The following is a 13,029-nucleotide window of genomic DNA, read 5'->3' as shown; positions in this document are numbered from 1 at the left end:
GGAACGGTAGGATGGTAATCATTCATACAAGAGAATAATATCTCCCTCAGTTACTCCTACCCGATTATAAAAAATTATATACTCAATAGTAAAAATATAAAAAATTAAAATAACAATAAACTCCTCTTATTTGACCTTATATCTTTTACTCCATCTAATCTAATCTAATAATCATCTGAAATATCAAATTTATTCCAAAATTTAACTTCTAATAATCATACTATCATAAACATAAATAAAACTCTGTCTATTCTATTCTAATCTTGTAAAACAAAAAAATTTCCAAATTCTGTATCACAGTCAATCATTCGAAATCAATCGATTTCTCTTATGGAATCGACACATGTCAACCAAAGCCAGTAGCTGATTTTGATCTTCAACTCCAATTTAGTAAAATTAGGGTTTTAGATTCAGTAAACGGATGGCTCAATCTTCATATAGAGGTCGATCGGTTGGTGATTATGTTGTGGGGAAACAGTTAGGGTCCGGTTCGTTCTCTGTGGTTTGGCATGCGAGACACATGGTTCATGGAACCGAAGTTGCGATTAAAGAGATACAAACTGGAAAACTGAACAAAAAATTGGAAGAGAGTTTGATGTCTGAGATTGATATTTTGAGAAATATTAATCATCCGAATATTATTCGTTTGCATGATATGATCAAGGTGATCTCTTATGCTGAATATTATGCTGAATTTATTTTATTTAAAGTATTTTTGTTGGTTGTGTTGTATGATTGACTGATGTATTTTGTTTGTTAAGAATATTGAGATAACTACATTTTTTAAGTTTACCTAATCAATGTGTATGCTGTTTTGTTGGTTTCCATAGAAAACTATATGAAAAAAAAATTGAATTTTTAGGAATGTGATGCAAGATAATTTAAAGGTTAAGAAGATAGGATGAATTATAAATAGAGGCAAAGACTAAAACTTTTGCTAAGGTTGAGGCTTGATTAAATATGTTTGACGAAATTTTATGTGGTTTGTGAGTTAACATGAGGTTTATTGACAGAATTAAAGGAGCATCTTTATAGGTAGTTAAACAAGGATTGCTATGAGATATGAATAGTATGTTACTAAGAAGAGGCAATGTTTGTTTGATTTAATGGAGAAGTTGAGGTGGGATGACCTGGCATCGCTTGTTTATATTCCGTGTGTATGTTTTGGTGCCCCAATGAGGCTGATTTGTATCAAGTTCCAACATTTATATGTTTGGTTTGGTTGGGTTTAGGGGTGTGCAATATTCGGTTTGAAACTTTAATTTGAATAGCGAACTAATGATAAGTACTTGCACTCTGGAAGATGGTGAAGGGAAATAATAAGTACTTGCACTCTGGAAGATAATGGATTGGTCCATTAAGCTTACATCTCTACTAAAGTTTATTTTATTATGTTTTTAGTAATATCTAATCTCTGATTAGTTCACTCAACTTTCTTATTGAAAACTACTGTGACCGTCATCTTTGTTTGGCCTTCTTTAGTACTGATTAACCTTGTTTTAATTTTTATGATATTTCTCTTTATCTTATCTGAATTGGTTTACGGAAAGAGCTTTTACTTTGTTCTGATTTTCGGTTCAGAATGGTTGTTGCTGGTAGCTTTTATGGATTCGTCTCATTGGCTTATTTTTCTCTATATCTCATCTTTATTGGTAGTCCGCCAGACCGGTCTCTATTAATCCCCCGATTATTAAAATCCACGAAATAAAAAGACCTAATCATTTAAACTGCAGTATTTAGTTGAGCCTTCATTTTCATAAACCTTTTTTGAGTCTGCTCTTAAAGTCTCACTTGCCTGAAAATAGGAGCCTGGCAAGATATATCTTGTTCTGGAATTTTGCAGAGGAGGCGATCTATCCGTGTTTATACATAAACGTCATGGTAGAATTCCTAAATCGACGTCGGTGCATTTCATGCAGCAGTTAGGTATCTACCATAATTTTTCCTTTGTTCCACATTGTTGTTATCATTAGCGAGTATTTGAGATTCTGAAACGTGTTTAATTTACAGCGGCTGGTTTGAAAGTCCTTCGCGATAATCAAATTATCCATAGAGATCTAAAACCACAGGTTAGTATTAGGATTTTATTGCATCCTGCTTATGTTCCAATTCATCTTTCAAAGCATGATTATGGATAGTTAGTTGTATATGGCGAAATTATCTACTGTTAAAAGATTATTAGGGATTTACTTCAAAAAAGATAATTAGGGAATATTTGTTGTCGAACAAACTTCAAATAGCCACAATACTAAAATCAGCATCACTTACTATCCTTGTTTATCATTGTATGAACGTAAACTATGTTTGTTAAGAATGCTACAATCATTACTTATTATCCTTGTTTATCATTGAATGAATAAACGTAAACAACAACAAAACCCAATACCACATAAGTGGTGTATGGGGGAGGTGTGATGTAGACAATCCTATCAACATATACGTCTTACGACTTGAAATCTCATGTATGGTATGCTTGCATGAGTAAACGTAGAAGTTATATAGCACGTACACAAAGATTTTCATTGGAATAATAATAAATCATTTTTTTTTTGTCTTTATGTTACTGTATTATTGGGAGTCTAAATTAGGATTTTTGAATCCTACAAATTTATGAACACGAAAGGTGCACATACCATCTCAATTTCACAAGTCATCTTCATTTTTTTGTTTTTGTTTTCCCAAAAAAAAAAAAAAAAAAACAGAATCTTCTACTCTTGACAAATGAGGACAACTCAATGTTGAAGATAGCTGATTTTGGCTTTGCGAGGTAAAATTATCCAGCAATATATTTGACCATAAGCCATGCATTATGACTTAGAGTTGCAAATTAACTTCAAGTTGTGTTTTGCAGGTCTTTGCAACCTAGAGGTCTTGCAGAAACGTTATGTGGTTCGCCACTTTATATGGCACCAGAAATAATGCAACTTCATAAATATGATGCGAAGGTGCTATTATCTATTGTTAAAACAATGGACATAGTTCAATTTAGATTTTCTCAAAAATATTTTGTACAGTAACATAGAATTGTATACACAGGCAGATTTATGGAGTGTTGGTGCCATATTATTTCAACTTGTAACTGGAAGAACGCCATTTACGGGAAACAATCAAATTCAGGTCTGAAAGTCTTGTATTCCCATCAGTTGTTAAGGTATTTTTTTTGAAATTATATATGTTGATAATATAATCTGATGGTGGTTATACATTTTGTTCTACCTTTCGTGCAGTTGCTTCAAAACATCATGAAATCAACGGAATTGCAGTTTCCTCTCGATGTGAAGGACTTAAGTCCCGAGTGCGTGGATCTGTGTCGAAAGTTACTGCGACAAAATCCAGGTGTATATGGTTTAAAAAAAAATTCTCGATAACGTAACTTATAGAAACAAGGAATACTGTATCTTAGAGGTGGCAAGATGGGTGGGTTAGGTAATTGGTGAAGGCGGGCTTGTGTTGAGAAGGGTCTTCTTTAACATGGGTCGAAATGAGTTTCGGTGGGCCTAGATGATCCGTAACACTTTCTCTATCCTTAAAAAGTTTATGAATAATTAATGTCATTTTAGATATTTCTTGTATTTTTATCACTGCTGTCATCAACGTTAGTATAAATATGGTTCTTTGGTAGTTTATCCTTTTTGTCATGGTTAATTTTAAACAGCTTAAGGCATCTGATCCCTAATATTTATGATTTAATTACTGTGATGTACAGTGGAAAGGTTGACTTTTGATGAATTCTTTACACACCCATTTTTCACCCAAACGAAACCTGACGAGTTATTAAGGTAATCTGAAGATTGGTGCTTTTTTCAGTTATAATATTCTTAATCAATTTTTCATGATGAATAGTTAAATATTGTTCTGGTATACGCAGAGACATTAGGCCACGAAGAACTACCGGTGGATATTCTTTTCCGAAAAGCCCAGGTTTCAAGAACAAAGAAGAAAATAGCCAAGACGATCTTCCGTTTACTCTAGATGATGATTCTAGTGGACCCGATGGAAGTCCGTTAGTTAGGAGATCACCTTTGAGATCTACATACGGGTTCTCGTTGGATACTGAAACTAATAGAAGCGACTCGTCAAAAGACATGGAAATTTCTTCTAGATATAGCAGTTCTAGACACAAACCGGATGTTATTGGTTTTGCCACTGCAAATCGCAGATCGTCAGATGGAAATCTTAAAGAATCTTTGAGATCGATTGAACACAAACCGGTAAATGTGCGCTCTAAAGGTATGTTTTCCATTTTCTCAAAACTAGATCTCAGTTATTAGGTTCTATCATGTTTGCACAACTCGGAATTACTCGTCGAGTCTCGGTCAAACTCGGGATTACTAGGAAAATCGGTCAAAATTTGGTCAAAATCGGTCGAAGTCAAACTTGGTCAACATCCGAGTACTTCCCGAGTAACCGAATACTCCTAAAAAGTCCCAAACGAGTACTCTCCGAGTAGCGATTTTTGCAACCTTGATGGCTACCTCTATTGGATATTATATAGGAGCCTATACTTTTTTGTTTCCGCTGTTGACTTATCGTTTTCTTTGATCATGCATCGAACAATAGTGGACTCGTTGGAGTTGATTGATCAGGATTACGTTCTTGTATCTGGTCCCTTAGGTGATACTTCTTCTTTATCAAGTGTATCCAAGGTGAACAAATTAGACTCAAAATCACCATCTAAAGATATCCACTCAACATCTAGTGCACCGTTACCCATCATTGGTGGTCCCGCCAGTAAAGTCCGCTACACCGGGAGCTTCGAAAGTCAAGGCTCTGCACCCTCCGGGACTTCTCACGGGTCACTCGATATAACCGTTGGTTTAGAACAGCCACCAACTGACAGCATGGCGCGAATTAAGTCATTGCATGATTGTGCATCCGCCATTTCTGAACTGGTCAATGACAAGGTATGTTTGAAAATTGTAACAGTAAAAAATGCAGAATAAATTATACCTGACACCATCTGTCCATATCTTTTGAAAATTACAGCGATAGTCCTTGTGGTTTACTTGAAATTACACCAACCGTCCTTATCTTTTTAAAATTATTGCGATGGTTCCTCTGATTTTCATGAAATTACACTTACCATAAATCATCCTTATCTTTTGAAAATTACATTGACCTTCACTGACTTGCCTAATAGTTTATCTTGATGGTCCCTCGTATTAATACACATTTTGGATAAGTGAGGGGCCATCAACGTACACTCTTATATTAGTCAAGGACGATCAGTGTAATTTTTGCGAGATAAGGATGGTTGATGTAAATCATTAAAACCACAGGGACAATCGATGTAATTTTCAAAATTATAAGGATGGTTGGTGTAATTTCATATAAACCACGAGGATTATTGGTATAGTTTACTCTATTATATTCTAGATATTTCTGATAGTTAATTTATTTTACAAAAATTAATGAAGATCGAGGCAGGAGACCGACTAGAAGCCTTTTCGATTCAGCTTGTGATCCTTGCAATATGGAAACAAGCACTGGATATATGTCATACACAGGCTGCTTCAGCTATTAAAACTAGTCCAAGCCTAGAAATAACTACTTTAAACACGAACGTTAATCGAGAACTTAATAGTCCCGATATTCAAGAATTTCTGGAAAGTGCCAAGTCACCACAGGATGTTTGCGGTCATATTGAGAGGATATTTCTTGGTGAAGTTGAAAATGCTGAGGAACTTGCCAAGGTTATAGAGCCCGGTACGCTTTTTTTAAATTAAAATATATTTGCTTTCATAATTTAGATAAGGATAACTCGGCAAAAATTTTGTAATTAAAAAGAAAAAGAAGATATAAGTTACAACATATACACTATGATAGTATATTTATTCTTTTCATCCAGGAAATGTTGGGATGCCTGATGCTATGGAAACAATATTTCAGGCTGCCCTGAATTTTGGCAGACATGGGGCTGTAAGTGTTCATCTATTCGCTTCTTAAACGTAAATATTGAACTCTAGTAAATAAAATGATTAATGGAGGCGATAAGTTCAAGCTTGAAAAAGACACGAGACGGATACAAGTCGGTTAGGACCTTGAAAGGTCGAGTCGGTCGAGACGGGGCGAAATGGACGTTGACCAACATTGACTGTAAAAAAAAAACAACCTATAAAGATTTTGAACCCAAATATTTTAAAATTTATAAATCACAAATAAGATGCGGTGTTAGTTAAAATAATATATTGGTTTTTTATAAAATTTTCTACAATTTATAGTGTATTTGTTAATTAATCTGTAAGGGATACTATGTAAGTCGATGATTTCCCAACTAATTTATAAATGGGCTTGGGATTTTCGTTTACACTAAAACAAAAGGCCGGACAAAAAGTCAACTTTTGATCGACGACGTTGACCGACTTTTCCCAACTTTGACCTGACCTTTAGCGTTGATCGACTAATTAGATGTTTTAGGGCAAAATGGGACGGGCTAGTCACCAAACCGCCGTTTGCAACCATGAATAAGTTACTAATGTGTTGTAGTAACTGTACCTATAGAAAGTGGAAGTTGTTCATTGCTCTAGTCTCGAATCTTGATAACTTACCCCTCTGAAAGTATTTTCATTTTCATACGACTTTTATGTGTGTTTGGCAGGTTAAAGAATACATGGGTTTTGTTGATGATGCATGGGTCTTTTACTCGAAAGCAGTGTGTTTGTTAACTTTTCTTTTAGTGGAAGGACCTTCACTAATTCTAAACCCTCCGTTTTCTATTACAAACTCGGATCGTTATAGGCTTAGAACATATATAGATTTTCTTAACAACAGACAAAGTTATTCAAGATCTCAACGGATTACTACGCTTCCCAAAGGTTGTGATGATCAACATTCCCCATCGGTTTGAACCACTGATATCGTCTATGCTTTTGTAAAATTCTTTGTTGTACAGCTATTATTTGTGACTAGGATCTAGACATGGGGTTCATATTCCATAGTTCTGTATCTATGGCAGAAAAGGAGATGAACCAAAGAAAAAAAATATATAGGATTAAAAGATTTAAAAGTTTGAATTCATGTTTTCATTTGGTTAGTCGGTTATGTTCAGGCAGGTTTTAACATCTGATACTCTGTAATGTGTATGTTCTTTACTTCTTTATTCCAAGTCTTTTAACATGTACCATGTTTATATTTGATCTTTTGTTATGTTGCGTCTTTCATCTTTGTTTCTCACCCGAGCTTTAGAAGGGGGATTGATCAGCTAATTACCATTACCAATATAACTAATAGACAAAATTTGCCTTATCTGTTATGAATGAATAGTATTATTCAATTTTTCATTTTTTACAAATCAACCCCCTAACTTTCATTAAAATTCAATATAACTAATCGACAAAATTTGTCTTATTAGTTATGAATAGTATTGTTCAATTTTTTATTTTTTACAAATTAACCCCCTAACTTTCATTAAAAATACAAATCGAACCTCCTACTTTATATCTATATTATAAATTATCATTTATCCCATCACTAACACCAAAAACATCTACCACGCTTTACCGGCTTCTACACTGCGCTCAAACAGTAGGACCCAAATATACTGTGCTACATTTTTTTTTTGTCTCCAACGATAAAAGAAGCAACTTTCTAAAAAGGAACAACCCTTCAATGCTACCAAAAGATGTCGAAATTTTTTTTTTTTTTTACAAAATAGATCAACTAACTTTAACGCTAAAAGAAGCAACTTTCACAAAAGGAACAACCCTTCAATGTTAGATGTCGAAAAAAATTCTTTTTTACAAAATAGATCCAAAAAAGGAAAGATTTTTTTTTAACTCGCATTCAAAACGGAACCCCCGGCGCGAAGCGAGGGCTCCACAACTAGATTTTATCATTAGACAACCAAATAGGTTTTATGATGTTGTACATCAAGACACTTCAAAGGAGGTTTAATTGTGTACGGATAAAAGTTGGTTACCCTTTTGAAAAAGCCATCTCATTTAGCACTAATATGGGATAGTGTACAGACCAACAATTTAATGAGTACTAATTGATTACGCGACCGCATGCATGGTTGCACCGAAATTGATGTGTCGACAACTTTTGTTAGTAAGGAACTTGCGTCATGGCTGCACATTTACTTGACCCATACTTAGGTGGTGTTTGGTTCGAGGATTTGAAATCACAAAGGATTTGAAATCGTATCATGTGTTAGGTCTGGGGATTTGAAATTCCGAGATTTGTAAAACGTAAAATGTAAAAAATAAAACGTAAAACATATGTTTTAAACGTAAACCGTAAACCGTAAACCATAAGTCATAAACGTAAAGCATAAATCGTAAATGCAAAACTTAAAACGTAAACGTAAAACATGAAAAATGCAAACCGTAAAAAGGTAACGTAAACATAAAACGTAACGTAAATGTAAAATATAAAATGTAACGTAAACATAAAAAGTAAAACCCTGAACGTACAACGTAAAACGTAAACGTAAATAGTAAACTGTAATAGTAAACGTGAAAATGACAAACATGAGATTTTAATCCCTTACATATACAAAGGATTTTGAAATCCCTTGTTAATGTGATTTCAAATCCAAATCCCTTCCAAAAATCTCTAACCAAACATAACATAGGATTTCATTGGATTTGAAATGCAAATACCACGAAATCCCTCGAAATCCCACGAACCACACGCACCATTATAGTCCTAGACCCATCAGATATCTCTTCAACATGTATAATTGAGAATCTTTATTGGCGAGTTTATTTTCTCTTCAACGCGTTTGCTTGAGAATCTTTATTGTTGATTCATGTCCACGTATTCTATCATATCTATTGGTGACACAAACGTACGTTAATTTACCAACAACATGCACTTTTGATGAAAGTTAAAATCAAATTTAATGGTGCAATCACGACTTCACTGAAAACCCTAAAAAGGAGGAATCTAATCATCTATGTCTATTATCTATCTATTTATCTACTTATATATAATTTGGGGTAAAGATGACATCATATGGTTAATTTATCAAGATTTAAGGATATACGTGTGTGACGATCGCTCCAAATCCATATGGACAATACGTCATTCATTGATTTCATTGCGAGGTATTTGACCTCTATATGATACGTTTTGTAAACATTGCATTCTTTTGAAAAGGCACACCATAAATGAATATTTAAATCAAAGGTTTTCGACATCTGATGATTTCTACATATAGACAATCACCGTAAATAATAGTTTACAATAGTACTTCCGTTGACAATGAAGTCAAAATAAGATACATGGTGATAATTTGGTGAATGCAACGTTTCCTTGAAAAGTATGTGTAACGACCCGCACTTTTCCGATCGTTCTATACTTATGAGATTAATATTTACATAAATTAAACCTTACCAACATGATAAGCAATCCAAATTGTTGAGACTTATGTTTTTGAAAAGAGTTTTACACAACGTTTGACCGTCTAGTTTGACCGATGATATCACGAACTATACAATATATGATAATTATACATACATATTTAACATGATCTAAGGATGTTTTAATATCTCATTTTGTATTAATAACAAAAAGTCATAAGTATATTTTGAAACTACTAACTTAAGTTTTCAAAACAATAACCTACGTAACGTTATTTGACATAAATACTGATGATTTATAATGTTTATACATATATCGTATAAGTAATGTATTTAATCATTTTTAAAGGGCTTTTATACATAAAACAATATAAGTATATTTACAAAAGATAGTTATATTTGAATTCTCGTTCCGTTTCCTCAATAATCCTATACGTATATCTAGGGTACTATACACAGCTTCTAGAAGTATTTACTATTGGTATATACCAATAGAAATCTTCAATTATTGGAATAATATGTCATTCATGACATAATAAATTTTAACTTATCTTAGATATTTTCACTAAAAACCAAATTTTCAAGCCTATAAATAAGCACCATTTCTAACTCATTTTTACACATTCATTTTCCAAATTTTACTTCCAATTTTCACACACACTTGCAAGAACTCTCTCAACTTTTATTTTACTACTTCTTTCCAGCAACTTTACATTTTAAACTTGAGGTAAAAACTCTACTTCAACTCTTTTTCAATTCATATATTTAAAGCTATATATATAAGAGTTTATAAACTAGAACATAGTTTGAATGATTTCAAACTTGTTCGCAAACTAAATAGATCCTTCTAACTTAACTTTTAAAATACTTCAAGACCTGTAACATATCTTAATTATATGCTAACTTAACAAGGTATAACTTGGTTTTTCAAAGAACACCTTAAAAACTGAATTTACGACGTCGGAGTGCAACCGGGGGCTGTTTTGGGTTGGATAATTAAAAACCATCTTAAACTTTGAATTGGAGGTTTATTTTCTGGAAAAATGATTTTTACTATGAATATGATAACACATACAAATTTCATGATTTAACTCAAAGTATAAGTATTTTTAGAAAAATAATCATTTGAGGTTGTTTACATGATGGAAAATGATTAACTTCATAAGTTTCACTAAAGTTTGACCTATGCCGTGTGATTTTGAATACAAACTAAGGTATTTACAGTTCATAGTCTTAAAGAGGGACTCGATCCAAGGAGATGGCAAGTTGAATCAACGAAAACGGAGTTGTAACGAAGAAACTATGACCGAAACAAAATCGGATATCCAAGACTAGTTTAGCCACGAAAATAATTGGGAAAAAATTAAATAAATCACATCTTTTTAAGTTAACATGATATTTTATATATATGTACTTATAATTCAATTTTATATGGTTCAGGATTACCCGTAAACAACACGAGAAGATTAATCATAAGATCCCATGATTGTACGCAACACGTCATTTGACAACACCGGTACTTTATGTACGCAACACGTCATTTGACAACACCGGTACCATGGGTCAAGATTAATCTCGACCAATACATATACGATGGGGTTTTATTTATTTCGTTGGGGGTTTTATTTATTTCATTGCGGGTATATTAAACATCTAAAAATGAACCATTAAAATTGAATTACTAACAACGAACTGCTAACTACGGACTAAGGAATTATTCAAAGTATTAAAAGTATAACAAGTATATATATGTGACGTTTGTTTAAAAAGAAAAGGTATTGATATATTATATATGGATAGGTTCGTGATATCAACCGGAGATCAAGTCAAATTATATATATATCTTCAAGACGAAAGTGAGTATATAGTCCCACTTTTAAACTCTAAGTATTTCGGGATGAGAATACATGTATTTTATGTTTTACGTTATGGACACAAGTAACTGAAAAATATATTCTACGTTGAGTTGTACCACTGGCATACTTCCCTGTAGCTTGGTAACTGTTATTTACAGCGGTATTGTAAACGCGAATCCTGTTGATAGATCTATCGGGCCTGACAACCCCAACCGGACTGGACGACCAGTATTCAACGGTTGCACAGTACTTCGTTTTGTGACTACACTTGGTACGGTGTAGTAAGATTTCATAATAAAGGGAATATGCGACGTGATTAAATGTTAAGTATGGTTACCAAGTGCTCAACCACTTAGAATATTTTTATTAAAATGTTTATATATGAAATCTTGTGGTCTATATTTATATCGCTGCCGGCATTAAACCTATATCTCACCAACTTTATGTTGACGTTTTAAACATGTCTATTCTCAGGTGATAATTAGAAGCTTCCGCTGCAACATGTTGAATTTAAACAAGATCTTGAGTATGCATATTTGTGTCAAAAATAAAACTGCATATCGGAGGATTTGTAATGTAAAATATGCTAGAAATCGTATTGTTATCATCACATGTAAAGTTTGTAAGTCTAAGATTATCGCTAAACGATAATCATCTTTATTTTGTCTAAAGCTTGTATCAAAATAAGAATTATGGTTTGTAATGTAAAATATATGCAGTTGTTCTTTTAAAAATGTCGCATATAGAGGTCAATACCTCGCAATGAAATCATACGTTATCTAACACGTTCTTATGGTTAAGGACGGGTTATGACATGTGGTATCAGAGCGGTGGTCTTAGCGAACCAGGTTTGCATTAGTGTGTCTAACCGATAAATCGTTAGGATACATTAGTAAGTCTGGACTTTGACCGGGTCTGATTTAAAAACCATTGCTTATCATTGTTGGTTAAAATTTATATGTAAATATTATGTAGTACTAATGGGTTAGTTGTTGTATGATAGATGTCGGGCTCAAAACTTGTTATCACATTCAGCGACTCCGAACCAGAATCTTCAGATGGTGTTCCAGTCATTAACCTATCCGATGACAAAAATGATATCTTTGGGGAAGACTCACAAATTCCGGATGAACCAACTATAGAGAACCCGGAAAGTGAACCCGAGGAGGAAAGTGAACCCGAGGAGGAAAGTGAACCCGAGGAGGAAAGTGAACCCGAGGAGGAAAATGAACCCGAGGAAGAAATACAGGAAATTACAAAAGACGAGTTCGAACTAGGAAAGAAACGAAAGGCTAATGAATTAGAAAATTCAAATCCTGAGTTTAATAAGGATGATGTGGCACCAACTCCACTAGACACTACCACCCCTATTCCCGCTATTCCTATTCGTTCTGTCCCGGCATCCAGTTCTTCAGCCCCACAGCCAAAATATAGGCAGACAGCTAGGATAAGCGTTAGACCATTCCTTGAACCTAAACGTCCTAGAAAATAGACCAAACGATGCGCTGCCGTATTAAACCATGGGATCATATAATGTTTTGTATAATATTATTAGTGTGGTTTGCTTAATGTTCGATATAAGATAAGCATATGTAAAATAGTGACGTGTGAAATGCAATAATTTTTCATGGTTAAGTATTATTTAGATGGTAGTAATTGATTCTGTACTAAGCTATTAAGTATGGACATTAACGGGTAGGTACTACCCTAGATATAATTATAAAACGCTAATAAGAAGAAAAGGCTTTTATAATAATACCTGGTTCATATTATTAATAAGCTATAATGTACTGTAAATATACACTACATCTATAATATTCCATGTGAATAATTATTTTCTTTTCATTCTTATAGAAGAATATGGCGCG

The 13,029-nt window shown here is 33.5% G+C and overlaps 1 protein-coding gene across 2 annotated transcripts; it reads left to right on the top strand.

Annotated features, from left to right (window-relative positions):
- The first annotated feature begins 203 nt into the window (after positions 1–203).
- Positions 204–7,160, top strand: LOC139855412 (serine/threonine-protein kinase ATG1c-like). Of its 2 annotated transcripts, none has more exons than XM_071844632.1 (13): positions 204–664; positions 1,806–1,926; positions 2,011–2,069; positions 2,703–2,767; positions 2,852–2,945; positions 3,037–3,117; positions 3,228–3,336; positions 3,707–3,779; positions 3,869–4,230; positions 4,558–4,904; positions 5,418–5,706; positions 5,849–5,919; positions 6,599–7,160. In XM_071844632.1, the coding sequence occupies exons 1-13, from the start codon at positions 422–424 to the stop codon at positions 6,845–6,847; spliced, it is 2,163 nt and encodes a 720-aa protein (XP_071700733.1). In that variant the 5' UTR covers positions 204–421; the 3' UTR covers positions 6,848–7,160. The 2 variants fall into 2 exon arrangements, with proteins under 2 accessions (XP_071700733.1, XP_071700734.1); XM_071844633.1 differs by having other exon boundaries at positions 205–664; positions 4,561–4,904.
- The last annotated feature ends 5,869 nt before the right edge of the window (positions 7,161–13,029 follow it).

This window comes from Rutidosis leptorrhynchoides, chromosome 6, assembly GCF_046630445.1.
Source record: "Rutidosis leptorrhynchoides isolate AG116_Rl617_1_P2 chromosome 6, CSIRO_AGI_Rlap_v1, whole genome shotgun sequence".
Classification (NCBI taxonomy): Eukaryota; Viridiplantae; Streptophyta; class Magnoliopsida; order Asterales; family Asteraceae; genus Rutidosis; species Rutidosis leptorrhynchoides.
Note: the sequence above shows the minus strand (reverse complement) of the source record. Positions and strands in the feature narration are given on the sequence as shown.

What these genes read in the sequence shown, in the direction of transcription:
- LOC139855412 (XM_071844632.1), top strand. Translation starts at nt 422, where the DNA reads ATGGCTCAATCTTCATATAGAGGTCGATCGGTTGGTGATTATGTTGTG. An exon ending in ATAGAGATCTAAAACCACAG is followed by an intron (nt 2,070 to 2,702) that starts GTTAGTATTAGG and finishes AAAAAAAAACAG; the next exon opens with AATCTTCTACTCTTGACAAA. An exon ending in CGGGAAACAATCAAATTCAG is followed by an intron (nt 3,118 to 3,227) that starts GTCTGAAAGTCT and finishes CCTTTCGTGCAG; the next exon opens with TTGCTTCAAAACATCATGAA.